The 20,714-nt window shown below is 50.6% G+C and overlaps 1 protein-coding gene across 1 annotated transcript in view; it reads left to right on the top strand.

Moving 5' to 3' along the window:
• Positions 1–20,429, top strand: part of Clcn7 (chloride channel, voltage-sensitive 7) — a 29,267-nt gene extending 8,838 nt beyond the window's left edge. The window contains exons 3-25 of the mRNA XM_005391549.2: positions 3,158–3,229; positions 3,335–3,400; positions 3,862–3,994; positions 4,279–4,388; positions 5,313–5,393; positions 7,110–7,172; positions 7,252–7,335; positions 8,292–8,385; positions 8,675–8,739; positions 9,220–9,336; positions 9,753–9,807; positions 11,110–11,170; positions 11,870–12,008; positions 12,830–12,923; positions 15,078–15,247; positions 16,311–16,362; positions 16,978–17,105; positions 17,304–17,389; positions 17,650–17,779; positions 18,378–18,437; positions 18,519–18,695; positions 18,963–19,043; positions 19,193–20,429. Coding sequence (XP_005391606.1) covers positions 3,158–3,229; positions 3,335–3,400; positions 3,862–3,994; positions 4,279–4,388; positions 5,313–5,393; positions 7,110–7,172; positions 7,252–7,335; positions 8,292–8,385; positions 8,675–8,739; positions 9,220–9,336; positions 9,753–9,807; positions 11,110–11,170; positions 11,870–12,008; positions 12,830–12,923; positions 15,078–15,247; positions 16,311–16,362; positions 16,978–17,105; positions 17,304–17,389; positions 17,650–17,779; positions 18,378–18,437; positions 18,519–18,695; positions 18,963–19,043; positions 19,193–19,279 — 2,205 coding nt within the window. The 3' untranslated portion in view covers positions 19,280–20,429. The remainder of the gene's footprint in view (positions 1–3,157; positions 3,230–3,334; positions 3,401–3,861; positions 3,995–4,278; positions 4,389–5,312; positions 5,394–7,109; positions 7,173–7,251; positions 7,336–8,291; positions 8,386–8,674; positions 8,740–9,219; positions 9,337–9,752; positions 9,808–11,109; positions 11,171–11,869; positions 12,009–12,829; positions 12,924–15,077; positions 15,248–16,310; positions 16,363–16,977; positions 17,106–17,303; positions 17,390–17,649; positions 17,780–18,377; positions 18,438–18,518; positions 18,696–18,962; positions 19,044–19,192) is intronic.
• The last annotated feature ends 285 nt before the right edge of the window (positions 20,430–20,714 follow it).

Here is a 20,714-nt window from a genome sequence, read left to right on the forward strand (position 1 = left end):
TTAAACTCACTGTGTAGCCCAAGCTGGCATCAAATTCATGATCTTCCTGTCTCAGCCTTCCAACTGCTGGAATTACAGGTGTGCACCACGACACCCAGCTAACATTTTAAATTTTGATAAAGTCCTATTTTCCTTTTGTTGTTGTTGTTGCTTATGCTTTTGGTATCATAATTAAGAAGCTACTGCCTAATCCAAGCTCATCATGATTTACCTATTTTTTTTTAAGAGTTTAGAGTTTAGTAGTTTTAGATCTTTGATCCATTTCATATTAATTTTTTCATATAGTGTCAGGTAAGGTCCAACTTCATTCTCTTCCATGTTAGATGTCATTCTACCAACACCATTTGTTGGAAAGACTGTTTCCTTATTGAATTGTCTTTATACCATTGTCAAAAATCAATTATCCTTGGAACCAGGGATATAGCTCAGTAGCGCAGCACCTGCCTGGCAAGCATGAGGGCCGGAGTTCAATTCCCAGTAGCCACCCCCACAAAAAATCAATTACCCATAATTGTTTGGGACTTATTTCTGGATGCAGTTGTTCCATTCATCTAAAAATTCCTCTGCATGCCAGCACCTTACTTTCTTGGGTACAGTAGCTATGTAGTGAATTTTGAAACTGGGAAATACGAGTCTTCTAACTTTGTTGTTCTTTTTCAAGACTGTTTAGCTATTTCCATAAATTCTAAGATCAGCTTGTTAGTTTCTTCAAAAAAAAGCCAAATTTAGACGGAGTTTACATTTAGATAGAGAATCTTAACTTTTTGTTGTTGTTGTTCTTTTTGGGACAGGGTCTCGCTACGCAGTTCAGGCTGGTCTTGAATTCACTTTGTAGCCCAGGCTGGCCTTGAACTCAGAACAATCCTCCTACCTCAGCCTCCTGAGTGCTGGGATTACAGGCATGCATCACCATGCCTGGTTCCTCTTTTTTTTCCTGTTTCACAATATCTATTGTAATTTTGGTCCTTATTTACTCTTCACTTTCTCACAACAGGGAGATAATGCAATATTTATACATGTGTCCAATTTATTTCACTTCAGTGTATGGTCTGAAGGTGCATCTATTTACCTATAAATGTCTCAAGTTTATCCTTCTTTATGGCTGAGTAGTACTCCATTGTATAAAAAAAGCAGATCTAAGGGGCTGAGGGTATAGCTCAGTGGCACAAGTGCCTACCTGGCAAACGCAGGGTCCTGAGTTCAATTCCTGGCACCAAAAAAACCCACACCTTTTTTTCTCTGTTCCTTGGTTGATGGGCATTTGTGTTGTTTTCAAAATTTAGGTATTACAAACGGCTGCTATAAACATGGGTGCACATAGGTCTCTGTGGTATGATGTTTTTAATTCTTCTGGGAAGTTACCCAGAAGAGGAATAGCTGGGTCAAATGAGACCTCTAGTTCTAGTTTTTGAGGCATCTCCACACTGATTCCCACAGTGGTTGCAGCTGTCTACACACCAACACTAGAGAAGGGTTCCTTTTTCCCCACAGCTCCACCAGCATTTGTTATTGGTTGATTTCTTGATAATAGCCATTCTTTCTGGAGTGAGGTGGAATCTCAGTGTTGTTTTAGTTTCCATCTCTCAAGTGACCAATGATGTTGAACATTTTTTTGTATATTTATTTGCCATTTGTATTTCTTCATCTGAGAAGTGTGTGTTCATCTCAGATGCCCGTTTTTGGATTGGTTCTTTAAATTTATGGAGGGATCTGATTTTTTTCAGTTCTTTATATGTTCTAGGTATTAGTCATTTGTCTGAGAGACAACTGGCAAAAGTTTTTTCCCACTCTGTGGGTTATCTTTTCACTCTGTTGGTGATTTCTTTTGCTGTGCAAAAGCTTTTTTAATAGGCTGTCTTCAAGGGTTCTGCCTATACTGTCTTCCAACAGTTTTAGGTGTGTTTTAATATTTAGATCTTGGATCCACTTTGATTTTAGTTTAGTGCATGGTGATAGATAGAAGTGTAGTTTTAGTCTTTGACATGTGGAAAGTCAGTTTTTTCAGCACCATTTATTAAAGAGGTATCTTTCTTCCCAACAAATACCAATACCATACCTCAAACACCAATAGCATACCTAGAGAAAACATTCCTAAAATTCATTTGCAACCAGAAGAGACCTAGAATAGCAAAAGTAATTTTCAGCAACAGATACAAGGCAAGGGGCATCACAATCCCTGACTTGAAATTATACTACAAAGCTACTGTGATAAAAACAGCATGGTACTGGCAAAAACAAAAAAAACAACAACAAAAAAACCAGACCTGAGGATCAGTGGAAGAGATAGAGAGTCTCAGAAACAACTCTAAATACACTCCAACCACCTTATCTTTGAAAAGGGGGCTAAACATGTTTACTGAATGCCTTTCTTTTCCTACTTCTTTCTCATTGCCCTGGCTGGACCCTTTAGAACAATGTTGAGCAGAAGTGGCTGAAGTAAGCATCCTTGTCCTAATCTTAGAGGGAAAGCTTCTAGTTGCTCACTGTTGAGCATGGTATTTCCTAAGTTTTCATAGGTACTTCTATCAGATTGAGGAAGCTCTTTCATTCATTCATTCATTCATTCAGTTATGGTGCTAGTGATGGAACTCAGGGCCAGGCGTGGTAGGCAAGTGCTCTACCACTGAGCTGCATCCCCAGCCTTTTTTTATTCTTTATTTTGAGACAGGGCCTTCTAAGTTGCCCAAGCTTGGCTCAAATTTGCCATCCTCTTACTTCAGCCTCCTGAGTAGCTGAGGTTACAGACATCAGCCACTGTGCCCAGGGAGGAAACTCTTTTCTGTTTTATTGTGTTGAATGTTTTTATCATAAAGAGATGTTGGATTTTGTCACATTTCAATGTCTTTCTGCCTGGAAGATCCTTTTATCCTTTGTTCTCTTGTTGCAGTGTGTTACATCAGTTGAGTTTGGAGTGTAAACTAACCTTGCACTCCTGCTAGAGTCTGCCTTGGTTCTGGTATTGCTGGATCCCCCCTGTTCACCTCTTGTTGAGGATTTTTATGTCTATATTCATGGGAGGCATTGTTCTACAGGTTTTTCATGACATCCTGGTCCACCTTTGGTATCAGGATAGTGCTGGCAGGCAGGATGAGTTGGAAAGTGGTCCTTCCTCTCACCTCATGTGTAAAGTGTGGGACTTTGCCTTTTCCTTCCACAGGAAATGGACCCTTCCCACCCCTTCCCCAAGGAGATTCCTCACAACGAGAAGCTCCTGTCCCTCAAGTATGAGGTAGGCCCCCATTTTTCTGCCTCTAGATCTAGGCCCTGCCTTTTCCAGCCTACCCACCTCCTGTCCTCAGCCAGTAATTGTTGTCCCTGCATTCCTGGTCCACAGAGCTTGGACTATGACAACAGCGAGAACCAGCTGTTCTTAGAGGAAGAAAGGCGGATCAACCACACAGTGAGTAAGGCGGGTCTGAGCTTCTGTCCTGCTGTCTCCATCTCCCTCCCCACCTGTCCCCAAACCTCTGGCTACTAGAGGTGCTCTTGGTTCCTCAGGTTGTCTCTGGGGCTCTAAGCATGTAACAATTAGCTCTAGATACTGGAAACATTGGGAGAGTCTATCATAATTATGGGTTTTGTGATTAGAGACTATTCTTGCAGATATCAGACACAGTACCCAAAATATCAGCAACTGATTGTGAATTTGTTGGGAAGGTCACCCACCTCCTCAAGGTGCTCCATGGTCCTTGAGACATTGGTTGGGAGCTGAGCTGTTGGCCATTGGCCGCAATTGGCAGGACTCAGGTCCCCATTAGAGAGTGCTGTATGTGGTGGCAACATTGGAAATCCAAGGAGCTGCTTCTGCTGGTCCCAGGGCAGCCTACAGCAGGGCATTGCTAACTATACCTCTTCCCATAGGCTTTCCGAACAGTGGAGATTAAACGCTGGGTCATATGTGCCCTCATCGGAATCCTCACAGGTCTTGTGGCCTGCTTCATCGACATCGTGGTGGAGAACTTGGCCGGCCTAAAGTACAGGCTCATCAAGGACAGTGTCCTTTATAGCTGCCCAGCCTGGTGGGTGGGAAATGGGGCCGTGCAGGAGAGCTCAAGTGTCTGCCCTTGCGGGCAGGCCTTGCTCTGCTGGAACATGTCCTCCTCCTCAAACCTAGCACAACAATAACCCAGTGGAGGGCTGTATCTCTGCCGTAAGTGGTTGAGATGTCTCTGGGCTACTGGGTAGTGCTGTGCTGTGTTGGGCAACTGGCGGAGGGGGTAGGCTAGTGTGGGCCTGGGCCTGGGGTGATGCCACTGCCTGTCCTTGACAAGCCTGCAGATATCGACAAGTTTACCGAGAAGGGTGGACTGTCCTTCTCCCTCCTCTTGTGGGCCACACTAAACTCTGCCTTCGTGCTCCTCGGTTCCGTGATTGTGGCCTTTATAGAGGTACAGCGCCATGGCAGAGGCCGCAATATTTTAGGCCCAGCAAATAGATGGGGACCCCTCCAGCTCATTCCTCCTAAGTGTCCTGGGATGGTGGCTTAGAATTACATTCTAGGTTTGTGTTGAATTGTGTGGCACAGACAAGAAACTATTCAATAAAAGCTGGAAATATACCAGGGCCTCCTCCCTGTAGACCCCCGGTGGTGCCACTCCCACCCAGCCACACAGTCCTGTGCCCGTACCCCCTCCCCGCCGTGCCACACAGGCACACTGTGCCTCTGTATGCTCACATGTGGCAGGAGGTACTGTAGGCATTGACCCTACCTGCTGGGCTCCAAGAGTGGGGCTGACTCACTTAAGCAGAAGGATCACCCCTTCCCCACTGGGACCCTGCACCCCCACCTGAGGGGATGGACCCTGTAGGGCACTTTGCGTCCTGTGGCTTTTCCCAGGAATCTCCCCTCCCATAGGCCTCTCTTTGCTCCTTGTCTTTGTCGTGGAAAAATAGAATAAAGGGGCTGGAGATACAGCTGAGCAGCACAGTGCCTGCCTGGCAAGTGCAAGGTCCTGAGTTCAATTCCTGGTACCAAAAAAAGAGATGGAATAGAGAAGAGGCAGCATCTAGAACCTTCTGTTGGGTACAGAGCAGGGCCCCCATGCACAGGAAGTTCTAGTTCTTTTTGCTGGTCTATCATGAGTGGTAGGTCCATCCTTAATGTCCTGCTAGTTGCCTGGGAGACAGATGTCTTTACTTGTAGCCTTGACCACATCGTACATGGTTAACTCTCAGAGGTTCTATATCTGGGGTGGGGGACATGAGAATATCTCCCAGACACCAAGTCCTCATCTGCAGGCCAGACTTTCAAGGTCTTTCTGAGGCCAGGAGGGCGGGGTTTCTGCCTGCTCAGTGGCTCTCCATTCTTCTAGCCAGTTGCTGCCGGCAGTGGGATCCCCCAGATCAAGTGCTTTCTCAACGGGGTGAAGATCCCGCATGTGGTGCGGCTCAAGGTAAGGTATAAAGCAACCCCAGGTAGGACATGAGGTGCTCTGCTGAGTGTCTGCTGTTTCTGGACAGATCCTTTGCCTACTGGCTCTTCCACCTTTGTCCTTGGTCCCTTGTATGCTGACAGTGATGTGCACAGATGGCTGGCAAATTTATACAGGAATGAACTGTTTTTTTCCTTTTTTCCCTTAAGCGCAGGGCCTTTGCATTGAACTAGCTCCCTAGTCCTTTTTTGTTTTGAAACAAAATCTCACTCAGTTATAGGCATGTGCCACCAGGTCCTGCTTTCCCCTATTTTCAAAAATACTCATTATACTTAATGTCATTGGTGGCACCCTAATTTCATGGGGAATGGGTAATTGTGACATACTCTGCTCACAGCCATTTCTGCCTGAACCAGAGTGGCAGAAGCTGCTTCCTATCTCTGTTGCAGGAGGTTTGGTAGGCCTAAGCCTCCTGAACACTGGCAGGCTTGGTGCTCTGCTTTGTGCCCTGGGAACTTCTGGGCCCAGTGCTCTGTCGCCAAGGAGGGACAGTTGGTCATACACTGGGTAACTGGGGAACCCTGTGCTTGCTTTTTTTGGTGGTGGGGTTGGAGTCAGTACAGGGGATTGAACCCAGGGCCTTTGCACTGGGTTATATTTCTAGCTCTTTTTTTTTTGGACTGGGAATCAAACTCAGGACCTTGTGCTTGCCCGGCAGGCGCTTGTGCCACTGAGCTATATCCCCGGCCCTCTAGCTCTTTATTATTTTGAGATAGAGTCTGACTAAGTTGAGTTGGGCTCAAACTTTCAATTCTACTCCCTTAGCTTCCCAGAGTGCTGAGATTATAAGTGTGTACCACTACATGCAGCAGAGCCTGTGCTTTCGCTCTACTTTTGAACAGAGTTGACCTAGTGCTGCTGGGAATAACATCTGACCTGTGAGCTACACACCATGTAGGCAGGCTAGCACATTCTGGAAGGTTTTGCTAAACACTTTTTGCTGACTGCTTGGCTGGCTGGGTTTGGGAGGCTTCCCTCAGTGTCTTAATTGAGCATGAAGCTCTTCCTCATTGCCACCCTCGACTGTTAAGGGTCTGTGCACTCAATAGGAGAGCAAGTAGGGGATGTGTGAGTTGCATGGGTTTCACCCTTGCCGGACCCAGTGGCCGAGTCAGCCTTCCACCTACAAGTGCTATGAGCCCCCAGCAGGTGAGGGAAATTGCCCTGCCTCGGCCCTCACCTTTTTGGTTACTGACCTGATGGAGGGGTGCTGATGCTGAACACACGTGGCTCAGATAGGCTCACACAGAGAGGATGTAGCAGGGCAGGGTACTAGTGGGATGTGTAGGTCAGGGCTCCAGGTGGCAGCACTCTACTCCTTTTGCTGAGGGTGTGGGTGTCATGCACCAGTCAGGGGAAAAAGGCAGAGATACAGGCTGTGGGACAGGGTGCAGCTCATCTTTGCATGGGGAAGGTAAGACCTATACTGGACAGAGGAATGTCCAGGGCCTACCAAGGATATGCCCTGAGTGTGTGGTGGGGGGCGCTGTGGCTGGTGTCCTAACGTTAGGGTATGGGAGAGATCCAGCTGGAAGTCTCTGCCAAGGATGCTGCCCTGGCACTGGCCTTCAAGCTTTATGTTTCATGTGTCCATGTGTCATGTCACTGCATATGATTCTGTCACTTGAATGCATGGAGAACATCTGGTCTTCACTCACCTTTTCCCTTGTGTTCCAGACACTAGTGATCAAAGTATCTGGTGTGATTCTGTCGGTGGTAGGAGGACTGGCAGTTGGAAAGGTAACAGAGTCCCTGTGACACTGTCCCAGCCCGAGTCCCCATCCCTGGTCTCTGAGTGCTGGTCACTCTGTGCTTTCAGGAAGGGCCAATGATCCACTCCGGATCGGTGATTGCTGCTGGGATCTCCCAGGGAAGATCGACGTCACTGAAGCGAGATTTCAAGGTGGGACTTCCCCAGGTGGAGGTGGACTTGTTATTTGTGGGCATGAGCATCCCCTGGAGCTGGGTTCCTGTCCCATGCACAACGCTTGCCAGGACCTGTGGGTCTCACTCTACACTTAACAGGCTGGGCCAGGGTGAGGCTATCCCCTACCCAGTGGCAACCTGGCCTGCCCACTGACCCATGGGCATGGATCCTTTGCTTCACCACCACATGCCCTCTCCATAGCCTGTCCCTTGATTCTGGTGTCATAATGCATTTCTGTCAAAGGGTCCGTGGCTGTGACCAGTTTCTCAGAGGACAGTCACCTGAAGAAGGTTGGAACCATAGGTGGACACTGACTCTGATTTTCTGGATACATTTGAGACAGTTTTGTTTCCCCACAAAGTCACCAGCATTTTGATCAATTTCTTTTTGAATCTGGAGGTGATCAACATTTCTACAGTAGAGAGTACTTTTCCAAAATCAAAAGCAAGTGTAGAAAGCCAGCTGTGGTGGGCACGCCTGTAATCCCAGCCCTTGGGAGGCTGAGGCGGGAGGACTCCCATGAGTTCAAAGCCAGCCTGGGCTATGTAGTGAATTCAAGACCAGTCTGGACTACATAGTAAGATCCTATCTCAAAAAAAAAAAGTGTAGATTTTTCAGTTACTTGGTTTTCTTCAGGTCTCTGTGACCTGAGCTGCTCTGGCAAATGAAAATCTTCTGATTATTTTCTTGGCTGTGGAAACACAAATATTCTCAGCCTGTGACCTGCTATAGCCACCTGTAGCATCTTCTGGGCAAGTTCCACACATCTATAGCCATTGATCATGGAGAAGACCCCTTTCTAAGCCTCCTATTTTAATATATTTGCTGCTGAAGCGAGCACATCCCTAGCCCTCCTGTCCTTTTGCTGGCTTCTCCTTGACCTTTCACCCTGTGAAGAGTACCTCCAGAGAATCTCTCTCTTCCTATTTCAGATCTTTGAGTACTTCCGCAGAGACACAGAGAAGCGAGACTTTGTCTCAGCAGGAGCTGCAGCTGGAGTGTCCGCTGCATTTGGAGCCCCCGTGGGTGAGGAGGGGCCAACTCGCCTGGGCTGGGCTTTCCCTTTGGGAGCTTCATGCCAGGCAGGCTTTGTGCTTACAGATTAAGTACCTGTCAGGGTATGGGCCAGTAGGATTGGTCAGCATGCCCAGGCCTGGCCCTCAAACTCATAACAAGCCTCTCCCCTGTGGCCAGGTCCCACCCCAGTGGCTTCCTGGGCCATGGTCTTGGTCTCTGGGGTCTAGGGTGGGAGGGAGCAATGTATGCACATGCCCTGTGGCTGGGTTGGCACTCCAGGCCTCCTGATACCTTCCAGGTGGAGTGCTTTTCAGCCTGGAGGAAGGTGCCTCCTTCTGGAACCAGTTCCTGACATGGAGGATTGTAAGTGCCTGCTAACAGCCCCCAACCAGGGCTATGTCCCCAGCCCCCAAGTCAGACAGGAGTGACGGCCATCTCTTGGTCAGAGAAGACACTTGAAACTCAGCCCACCTGTTCATTTTGTAGAGCCATGTCCCTCGTAGCTCGCCACTCAGTCCTGGGTGTCCTTGTCAGCTTTGAGTGTCTTTGGGGGACCCCAGACCCACAACTTCCCTTTGTATCCTTCATTGTCTTGTCTCTAGCATTTGTCCATAGGGCCATGACCCCACCTTTGCCCAACCATGCAGGGGGCCCAGTCTGCTTGGCTCCAGCCCCCTCCTGTGTTGGGTGGTGTCCAGACTTAGGCTCCTCAGTGACAGGAGCCCAGGCCTGGCTTCTGGCGGTGAGGTGGGCAGGCTTCACTATAGCTCCCAGGATGCTGAGTGGCCTCACATATAGCTTCTCTGTGAGGTACTGACCTCTCTCTCTCTCTCTGTGCCACAGTTCTTTGCTTCCATGATTTCTACTTTCACTCTGAATTTTGTTCTGAGCATTTATCATGGAAATGTGTGGGACTTGTCCAGTCCAGGCCTCATCAACTTCGGAAGATTTGACTCTGAGGTAACCAGCCGTCCCATCCCACCTTGCCCCTTCTGGTGCCTGGACTGAATCCTTTTTTACTTAAGTCAGATTTTAACTTGGTCTTGGGGAAATTCTAGCTCTTGGCTATGGAATCTAGCTCTTGCTTATAAGCTCCCGGGCCCTGGAGCATTCAAGGAATACATAGGGACCGCCTCTTAGGGCCAGGGTAACCCACAGCTGGCCACATGCTTAGTGCCAGCTGGGCTGTGTGAGCTGTGCCTGAAACCAACCATGCTGAGAGTGGGCTGAGGGCTGCTCAAGATGCCCATTTCTCCTACCCACAGGACCTCTACAGCCCTGGGTGAAAGTGCTAGAGGGCTCCTCATGGACAAGTCAGATCATGGGGAGCCATGGACAAGGTTCCTCACAGCCTTCACTTTTTCCCCTCTACACAGAAAATGGCCTACACCATCCATGAGATTCCCGTCTTCATCGCCATGGGCGTGGTGGGTAAGGGCCTTTCCTGCAGGATGGACCGGAATGCAAACCTGGGTTGGGGAGGACATGAGCACTACCCCTTAGGGTTCTTCACTGCCACAGGCTTTGTGCTATGTCATCACTTTTCCACTGGCAGAGCCCTGGGTGCACACAGGTGGGCTCCTGGGAGGTAGAGCAGGGCACAGCTTCTACGAGGTAAGGGTCCCTCACCTGAAATGCTCAGGGTTAGAAGTGGTTCAGTGTTTTAGATTTTTCTGTATTTTAAAATAATTGCATGTACATAGTTAAATATTTTGGTGAAAGGATGTAGTCTAACCACAAAATTTGTATCACTTACACCTAACCTGAAGGTTATTTTTTAAGGTAGGGTCTTTTTGTTTTCCTTTTGTTGTTATTTGGGTTTTGTTTTGTTTTGAGACAAGGTCTTGCTATGCAGTTCAGGCTGGCCTTGAATCTACTATGGAGCCTAGGCTGTCCTTGAACTCAGCAGTAATCTTCCTTCCTCAGCCTCCGGAGTACTGGGATTATAGGCATACCCCACTATGCTTGGCTGGTTTTTTATTTAGTTACTTTTTGTTTTGGTTTGATTTTTTTTTTTGAGACAGGGTCTTGCAATATAGTACAGGCTGGTTTTGAACTTGCTTTTGTAGCTCACACTGGCCTCAAACTCAAAGTAGTCCTCCTGCCTCAGCCTCCCAAGTGCTGGGATTACAGATGTGTGCCACCACACCCAGCTTGTTTGTTTTTGTTTTTGTTTTTTTGAGGTAGGATCTTGCTATGTATTTCAGGCTGGCTTTGAACTCACTATGTAGCTCAGGCTGACCTTGAACTGGCTGTGATTCTCATGCCTCAGCCTCCTCAGTGCTGGGATTACAGATGTGCACCATCACCAGCAGAGGCAACTTCTTGTTAAATTACCCAGACTATGTTCAAACTTGTGATCCTCCTGCTTCAGCCTCCTAGAGTGAGAGAATTACGGCCATGTGCCACCACAGCTAGCCATAACTTTGTATGATGTTTTTAGTGTACTTGCATTTTGACTGTGACCTTTCACATGAGATCAGGTGTATGATCTCCACTTGTGGGTTATGTTAGTGCTCAGAGGTTCAGGTTTTGGATTTTCTGGTTAGGAACACACAACTTGCGTTACTCTGTAAAAACTCTTTTCCCTAAAAGGAAGGCTGTAGCACCAGAGTGAGAGAGGCAGAAGTGTTTCATCAGGGCCCTCTGTGGGACTTCCTGCTTCTGGAGAGCTTGTAGAGTTGGAGCTTTCACCTACCCCGTGTAACTGATGAGTTTGCTTTGTGGTCATAGGTGGCATTCTTGGAGCTGTGTTTAACGCCTTGAATTACTGGCTGACGATGTTTCGAATCAGGTGAGGAAGGGCTTCTGTTCACTGTTCCATGTTGACAAATATGACCACACAAGGCCTCTGAAATGGATACTGTGCTGTGGGCTCCACACTGTGGCCAGAACAGGAGGCTTTGTGTTGACTGGTCCTTCTCTCATGGTTCGTACCTGACTGAGCTGCTCAGAGCAGACGAGGCAGGACCTGTGACCCCTGGGGAGGGGAACAGGCAATCCCTAGACTGGAGAACCCTTCGGAGAGAGTGTGAGGACTCCACACCTGAAGGACAGTGCCCTGAGCAGGAGAGCAAAGGGAAGGGTGGGTCTGGCATTGGTAACACCCAGCCTCCACTGGGGGTTGCCAGGCAGCATCATTGTCTACCTTTACAGGGCTGTCCCTTTGTTACACCCACCATCCAAGCTATTCTGGAGCTCGGAGAGGATCCTGGGTTGCAGAAGAATTTCTTGATCTTGCACTATTGTGTGGGCAACTGCAGGGTGGGTAGGATGCAGCAGAAATCTTGTCCCATAGCAGAATAACCAGGGAGATGGTTGCTGCTCAGAAATCTTTTCTACCCAGGGAAGATAACCCCAGTGTGTCCTGCAGTCTGGGCGGGTTGATCATTAAACATGTGCTATCATTCCACCAAGTATCCTGTGATTCAGGTTGCCATAGGGGTCTGCCCTTTCATCCCTCTGGCAAGGTCTGTCCTGGCTTTGGCCCTAGGTACATCCACCGACCCTGCCTGCAGGTGATCGAAGCCATACTGGTGGCCGCCGTCACAGCCACTGTTGCCTTTGTGCTGATTTACTCCTCCCGAGACTGCCAGCCCCTGCAGGGGAACTCCATGTCCTACCCGCTTCAGGTAGGCTTGGGGCTCAGGAGGGCAGGAATTGCTATATTCCTAGAAGGTTGCTCATGGGTATGGACCTGGGAAATGCAGACTTGGGCCAACACAAAACCTTACTTCGTATTTGTTGCAGCTCATTCATAGTCATCCAAACTGGGAACTGCCCTTGGGTCCACTTGTATAGAGGATAGCATTCCGATATAGTAAGGATGGAAGCAGTGACCTTACCATATCATGAGCGGAATACTCAGAAGCATGATACTCAGTGAGAAAAGCTAGTCACAAAGCATTGCATGGTCCATAATTCCAGTGACGAGGTTTCCAGAGCAGGCCTCGGTGGAGACGAGAAACAATGTGTAGTGGCGAGGACTAGGAGTACAAAGTAGGGAGCAACGGCTGGTAGGGACGCGCTCATCAGCACCTGGGATTGGCTGGTACCGTAGTTGATGAGGCCAGCTTTACTGTAGTCCAGCCCTGCTAAGGCCCCAACACTGATTATGTCTGGGAGGGCTGGGCCTGCTGGCTCCCAGGGCAATGTATCTGATATTGGTACTAGGGGTTTGCTCATGGAATAGCTGTTTCTTCCAGACAGCAGGAACAGGTGGGTTGTCCATCTAAGCATCCTGTTGGCCAGCTCCCAGAAGGGATGGACATACCTCTGCAGCCCTGTCTGGACCTGGACCTAGATTTTGGGTCCCTTCCCTCCCCCAAGTCCTGGCATATACCCTCCTGGCCCAGATGATACGAGGTAGCTCTCCCTGATGGCAACACTAGGTCGCTGTCCATAACCCATGGGCCATCTTCCCTCCAATGTTTCCTCTCTCCCGACCTTGCAGCTCTTCTGTGCAGATGGCGAGTACAACTCTATGGCTGCAGCCTTTTTCAACACCCCAGAGAAGAGTGTGGTGAGCCTCTTCCATGACCCGCCAGGTGTGTACCAGGCAGCACTGCTGGGCCATGTGGTGATGCTGGGGCAGGTTCTTAGTCCAGAGATTGCTCCCCTAGGCTGAAGTGATATCCCTAGCACCAAGTTGTATGTTACAACACAGAGGCTGGAAGCCCTAGTGTTAGCTGAGGGGCACTGTAGGAATGCTGTGGTCCTGTGTACAAATGGAGACCGTGTCCCTAGAACAGAGCTGGCCAAGTTCCCCACACCACCACTGCCTCCTTCCTTCCTGGGGCTGTCTCCATCTCATCTCTCAGTGGAGGTTGCACTGTCAGAAAACCCAGCCTGGTGACTCAGTGCCAGAGCTTTTTCCAGCTACACTTCTGATACGAAAACAGTGTGTGTGCCTAAATATGCCACGTAGTAAGATTGGCTCTGGAGCTGCTGTCCATCTGGCCCACCTGGGGACTTTTTCTTTTTTTTTCCTCTTTTTTCTTTCTTCCCTCCCTCTCTCCTCCTCCTCCTTTTTCTTTTTCTTCTTGTTTTCTTCTGACAGGGTGTCACTATGTAGTTCTAGTTGGCCTTAACTTCAGTGTGTAGCCTAGACTGGCCTTGAGCTCACAATGATCCCTCTTCCTCTTGGATTATAGGAATACACTACTATACCCCATCTTGTACTCTCTACATTTTATTTTGAGATAGGGTCTCTATAAGTTGCCCAGGCTGGACTCAAACTTGTGATCCTCCTGCCTTGACCTCCCAGAGTACTGGCCATCCAACCCACCTTGTTTTTATTTCCTGTCATGAGGCTGCTTTCTTAACTCTGTGTGTGTGAGGGGCATTGGGTTATAAGATTTAACAGAAACCCTTTTAAGGGTGAGGTGAGATGGCCCAGATCCTGTTTGAAGTGACCTATGCCTGGCAGGCCTCAGGTAGCCTGCATGTGCATGCAGCTCCTACCTCAAGACATGTCTCCCGGCTGTAGTCACTTAGCATGCAATGAGTGGGTGGCCTTCCATGTGTGAACTGTGTCCTTCCTGATCCTGAGATCTGCCTGTGCCATGGTGCTCTCAGGACACAAACCAATGCCTGTCCCAGCCTCCACACTCGGGCCACCATGACTTCCACTGTCCACATGGCCTCATTTCCCTGGCTTTTTGTCCACAATCCAGTGTCTCAATAGCTCATCTGGGAAGAACAAACCCCCAGGCCTTGGAACTTGGCTGGAGATCCCATGGTGGCCCAGAATGGGTCTCCTTGGCCCTGCACCTTATCCAGATGTGTCCTTTTCATGTTGTGGAACCTCAACCCAGCAGAACAAGTCTTAGCTGCCCACTGCCGCAAGAGGGCATTTTCATGGGCTGCTAACCACCTTGCACCATAGGAACCAACCTAGGAAGCTCCAGCTTGAGGGAAGGCCTGTCCCCATTCAGTTGGTTGACCTGAGATTAGGCTATCAAGTCCTGCAGAGCCAAGAGCCTGGCTACTGCCTTCAAGAGTGTGCACCCCAATTCCCAGGTGGTACATCAGGCAAGGCTCTAAGGTAGTAGTGCCTGTATTGATCAGCTTTTCCACTGTTGGAATGAAATTCCTTACACAATTTAAAGGAGAAAAGGGTTCATTTGGCTCATGGTTCCAAAGGTTTCAGCTCATGGTTAGCATGTTCCCCATTTCTGAGAGTCAGAGTTGAGGTGGAATATCATGGCAGAAGGGCCTGGGGGAGCAAAGCTGCTCAATCCATGGTGGTGGGAAGCAGAGGAGAGAGGAAGTGTCAGAGAGATGCCCTCCAAAGGCACACCCCAGTGACCCGCCTCCTCCAGCTGGCCCCCGTCTCCTTATAGCACAGTTGGGTGTGAATATCAGTGGATTAGTCCACTGAGGACCCCATGATTCAGTCACCTCTCCAGGAGTCATAATCCAGTCAAGTTGACAGTTGAGATGAACTGACTTGGGGACCTTCTAGTGAGTCCCAGTGTCAGTGGCATTGGGCCTAGACCACTCGACACCAGCACTGCCACATGAGGCTGCCCTCTCCACAGCTTCCCCTTCCTTTCGCTGAGGAGGCTGAGGCTATGGAGCTACTATGCAATCAGGGCTCAGCTGACCTGGCTCCCAGGCTGTGACCTTCTGGGCCAGATAGGACAGCTCTGCATGGGCATGAGTCTAGCAGGCAGACCAGTAGCTTTACTTTCCCCTAGGTTCCTACAATCCCATGACCCTGGGCCTATTCACCCTGGTCTACTTCTTCCTGGCCTGTTGGACCTATGGGCTCACTGTGTCTGCTGGTGTCTTCATCCCATCTCTACTCATTGGGGCCGCGTGGGGCCGGCTTTTCGGCATCTCCCTGTCTTACCTCACAGGAGCAGCAGTAAGTGGGGAGTTGGTGGGAGGAGGCTGGAGTCCTATGACTAGTATCTATGATCCTCCACCCAGTGGCCACGCTTATAAGAACAGGGTGCCACAAAAATGTATGAGGATGGTGGTGTTTGTTATTAGTAAGAGAATGTAATAAAAAACAATGTGAGAAGCACTGGGGGCCATTTAGACATGGCCAGGGCCTGCTGTCCAGGGGCCTATGTCCTGGCATGTGCTGCCCACAACACCAGACCTACCCAGGAGGGCAGTCTTTCCAGCTTCCCTCCTCTCTCTGGCCCCTTTGCAGATTTGTTTTTATCTTGTCTATTTTTCTTTTTTTACTTATGTCATCAAACAGGACCAAAAAATTACAAAAGGGGTGCAGTGGCTGGGGATGTGACTCAGTGGTAGACTCACCTAGCATGCCTAAAGCCCTAGGTTCAATCCCTAGCATGACCAGGAAAGGGGGCACAGCAGGAAGCGCCCCACCCCACCCTGCATGGGCGTGTGTGCCATGTTTCCTTCCAGGTACAATCTTGATCCAGAAAGGATCCATGTACTCATCAGCAGTCTCTTCATTGCCCTCCTCCCTGTTTTGCTCTGCCCTCTGCTGGCCTACAGGCTCTTTCTCAATTTTCCTGAGCAGGGTGTCTGCAGAGTTTATCCCTGTCCTGGCATGTGTTGGAATCTCTGCACAGTTGGGTGTATGTGTGTCCCCACAGTGGTGTACACTTATGCCCAGCTTTCCTCATAGCATGCAGCACCTGTCATTGTACATCCTTGATGCAGAAAGCATAGACTTTCTGTGTGCTGAGTTCTTTGGTATACACAGTGGGCCACAGTTCATTTACTCTCCAAGTGAGGCACACCTGCATTGTTTCCATATTTTGGTTGTAGCAAAATATGCAAATGACATTGGTGAAGTGTAGAATTTTTTGCACATGTGTATGTAAGTCAGGGGATTCAGGCCTGTGTGGGATTGCTTGGCCTAGGCCTGGCTGTCCTGCCTGGCATATCTTGGTGGGTTTGGCAGGGTACTGCACCTTACTGATGTCTTTCCATGTTGCCACCTGCAGATCTGGGCAGACCCTGGCAAGTATGCCTTGATGGGAGCTGCTGCCCAGCTTGGTGAGTCCTTGCTCTGGCCTTAATAGTAGGTGGGTTTTGCAAATCAGAAAGAGACACCTGCCTCATCACCCCTGTCATGGGTGTAGCCAAGCCTGGCCTTGCATGTGGTAGTCAATTCTCCATTTAAATGAGCAACATGGAACCAAGCATAACAGTGCACTCCTCTAATCCTAGCATTCTGGGAGGCTGAGGCAGGAAGAGTCCAAGTTTGAGCCCATCCCGGGGAACTTAACAACTGTCTCAAAATATAAAAAAAAAAGGAAAAAAGATGCTGGAGATTTAGCTCAGTGGCGCAGCCCCTGCCTGGCAAGTGTGAAGTCCTGAGTTTGATTCCTGGTAGCAAAAAAAAAAAAAAAAGAGCAGGGGACATAGCTTAATGCCAAGTCTCTGGGTTCAATTCCCAGTGCTGAGGGGAAAAAAAAAGACAGCACAGACAATGGTCTTGAGATAGGTATGGTCCTCACGCCTGATGGCATGGCCACATGCCAGCAATCGAGCCAGGCAGTCACTGTCCCCACAGCTGGGGCCTGAAGGGGCAAGTAGGCAGCCATGGCACTGCACAGAGAATGTAGACACACTATATGGGAGGGACAGGGTTCACGGCCCCTCCCGCAGGTGGCATTGTGAGGATGACCCTGAGCCTGACAGTCATCATGATGGAGGCCACAAGCAACGTGACCTACGGCTTCCCCATCATGCTGGTGCTGATGACTGCTAAGATCGTGGGCGATGTCTTCATTGAGGTACATAGAATGGAAGGCCTGCTTACCCTGCCCACCCACACCCTGGCCTCAGATCCTGACACTGGGTTGTGGGGCCTGCAGCAGCTGCAGAGGGGAGGGAGCCCTGCAAAGCCAACACTAAATGGCTTCCCTGGGTGGGGCAGGCACAGTGCATCCTGGGCCATACCTGGCACTGTGCCTTATGGTGCCTTCCCCTAGGGTCTGTATGACATGCACATCCAGCTGCAGAGTGTGCCCTTTCTGCACTGGGAGGCCCCCGTCACCTCACATTCTCTCACTGCCAGGTATGGCCACCCTGTTCCCACTTGGTGGGAGGTGAGTAGTAGGCCACAGGGGAAGGGTTTGCTGCCAGGCCTTCAGGCCCCAATGGCTTGTCTACAGGTGGCTTCTAGTATAGAGGGTCCTCAGTTCCTAGTTTTCTAGTTCAGCAGCTTTGTACCTATTGAATGTCATCGTGGTACATAAATGGGATACTGAGGAAGAGGCTTGCTGTGCCTGATGAACAACTGTCTGTGTTGGTGAACGTGTACTGGCATCTCCTCAGGGAGGTCATGAGCACGCCGGTGACATGCCTAAGGAGGAGAGAGAAGGTGGGTGTCATTGTGGATGTCCTCAGCAACACAGCATCCAACCACAATGGCTTCCCTGTGGTGGAGGATTCAGACAACACCCAGGTACTAACAGTCCTCCCTGCAGACTTGAGGTCCCTTCCTCTGCGGTCTGTGGTTGGGAAGCACATTGTGCAGTTTGTGTGAATGTGGCAGCCCCGTGTTTAGGTGCAGAGTGAAATTCCACTAGAGAAGCAGAGCTGTACCCACAGCTGTGTGCCCATGCTAGCCATGGCAGAGCTCCCCTGGACTACATGCATCCTGTGCTTCCGGTCAAACTAGGCTTGTCAGCTGTCTCCTTTGTGGCTGTGACCTCTGTCAGCAGATGCTAGCAGAACGTGAGCCCAGCTACCACTGTGTCCCCTCACACAGGTCCTATCCTGCTTGGACTGTTAGATGTTACACTGGTGGTTTGGGCTTTATTTGGGGACTTCACCTAGGGCTGCATCTCACCACCACCAAGTGCCCAATCTTGGCATTACACTGCCCCTGCTCGGGTGCTCCAGGGATGAATGGGATTGTGCACTTCAGGTGTCTGTAGCAAGGTCAGCGCTCCAACAGGGCTGTCGGTGGCTATGGCTGGGGCTTGGATGTAGCCAGAAAAGGCAGCTGTGGTCTGAGGCTGCTGCCCAAAGGCTCCCCCTAACTCCTACTTTTCTTATAGCCAGCCCGGCTCCAGGGTTTGATCTTACGCTCCCAGCTCATCGTGCTCCTGAAGCACAAGGTACAGGGCCAACTGGCAGTGGGTGGAGAGGGGGGACAGAGCAGGGGGCACCCCAGGGAGTCTAAACATTGGCCCCTGCAGGTGTTTGTGGAGAGATCCAACATGGGCCTGGTGCAACGGCGGCTGCGGCTAAAGGACTTTCGTGATGCCTACCCACGCTTCCCCCCGATCCAGTCCATCCATGTATCACAGGATGAGCGCGAATGCACCATGGACCTGTCCGAGTTCATGAACCCTTCCCCCTACACTGTGCCCCAGGTGTGTGGGCAGGGCCATCAGGCAAGGCCACCAGGCAGAGCCATGTGGCCAGAATGTCTGGGTGGCTTGGGAGGGGGCTATCCAATGCGCTGGGCATTGACAGCTACTGAAGCTCTGCAACAGCACACTGGGATCCAGGCAGGCAGGGCTGGATAGGCATGGAGGGGAAGGGAGAGCCCAGGATACATACTTGTATCATGAAGCCAGGAAATATGCCAGTCTGGGCTCTGGTTCCTGAGCTGTGGCTGAGGCTGGCCCACCTTGCAGGAGGCCTCCCTCCCTCGGGTGTTCAAGCTGTTCCGTGCTCTGGGTCTCCGGCATCTGGTGGTGGTAGACAACTGCAATCAGGTAAGGCCAGTGGTCTGTGTCCTTCATGGGGAACCCTGTACGGGATCCCTTAGGGTCTCACTTTTCCCCAACAGCGTTGGGGGCAGCAACTCCTAGAGACAGGTGGGGCACTGACTCTGAGGAGGCTGTGACCCAATGTTGCCCTGCAGGTGGTGGGACTGGTGACCAGGAAGGACCTGGCCAGGTACCGTCTGGGGAAGGGAGGCCTGGAGGAGCTCTCACTGGCCCAGACGTGAGGTCCAGCCCTTTCCTTGGTGGGCAGTGGCACCCCGGCCCCTTTGCGCCGCCTCCCAGGATCCCTGGTCTCAGCCAAAGGCTTGCTCCCTGGGCGGCATGGTGGCTGGAGCAAATGTCCTCTAGAGTGGGCCTGGTGGCGTGGGCCTGACCCTCATCATGGACAGTTGGTTTGCATCCTCTGTGCTTCTCCTGGCCCTCAGGCCTCACCCCCTGCCCTTTAGGGATTTGATCAAAGGTATATGCAACAGCCGTTACCCCCCCCCTCCCCCCCACCCCCGTCCTGCTCATTTCCCCAGAACCAACAAGAGGGCCCGGTGTATTTGACAGGTGAGCTGTGCCCCATACCCGGTCACTGCTTCAGTATTGTTTCCCATGGGTACTTGCCCTACCAGGCCATGCTTGCCTACAGCACCAGCTGGAGGCCCAAGCCACACTGAGCTCACTTGCCCTTCTCAGCCACAAGCCCCGTCTCATCTCCCTCTGGGCATCCACACCCTGAGGTTCCTGGGCCTGAGCTGTGGCTCCAGTTGGACCCCAGCAGTCAGGGTCTGCAGCTGACTCCATGGAGCCCCACTTGGGCAACCCCATGCCCAGAGGACATGTGAAATGTGAACTCCACAAGGGTCTTGAGGTGAGAGTCACCTAACTACCTGACACCTGATTCTGCCACACCTTGAGCCTTCTGGAGCTGGGCTCACTATTCCTGTGGATAGCAGCTGGGAAAGTAGGGCTCTTTTCCACACCTGAGGACCCTGGCATCAGTTGTGACTTCCTTTCTGACTGCAGCAGCCATAAAATACAAACAAGACTGGGGGTACCTGATGGCCTCACAGGAAACCTGGGCCCAGCTTTGGGTAGCTTTGGACAGGCTGGTGAGAACTGGACCCAGGAAGCCATGCCTGCCTACCCCACAGCTTGTCACAGCTCCTCCTGGCTGGGCCAGGCTAGAGCTGGTGTATCTTGGTCACCACAGGCCCCTTCCCGTCAGACACTTTGTAGGATACTTTTCTGTCATGCAGCTGCACAAGACTGGCAGATGTAACCAGCAGCCCCATCCCCCACAACATGTCCCCTGCTCTGCTCATGGGAATGTAGGACTGAGTACACTGGATCCTGGGTATGAGAAATAAAGGACTTGGACACAGCCAACCAGTACAGCCTCCTGGTTCCACCCGGCCTGGGATGTGGGTCTGAGACTTGGGTAGTGGGTAGGTAGGACTGGGCCTTCTATGAACTGCTGCTGCCGTTGGCAGAACCCCGAAGAACACCATGCCACACACAGGCCCTGCAGGACGGAAGTTCAGGACAGGTCTCCCACCCTCACCTGACCCCCAACCCTGTCGCCATCCCAATAACTTCACTCTTCCCCAGTGTCTGCTGCCTCTGGTCTGTAGGTCACATGTCCCCAAGCCTAGGCATACGAAGATGCTACCC

This window comes from Chinchilla lanigera, unplaced genomic scaffold, assembly GCF_000276665.1.
Source record: "Chinchilla lanigera isolate Chin_1 unplaced genomic scaffold, ChiLan1.0 scaffold00041, whole genome shotgun sequence".
Lineage (NCBI taxonomy): Eukaryota > Metazoa > Chordata > Mammalia > Rodentia > Chinchillidae > Chinchilla > Chinchilla lanigera.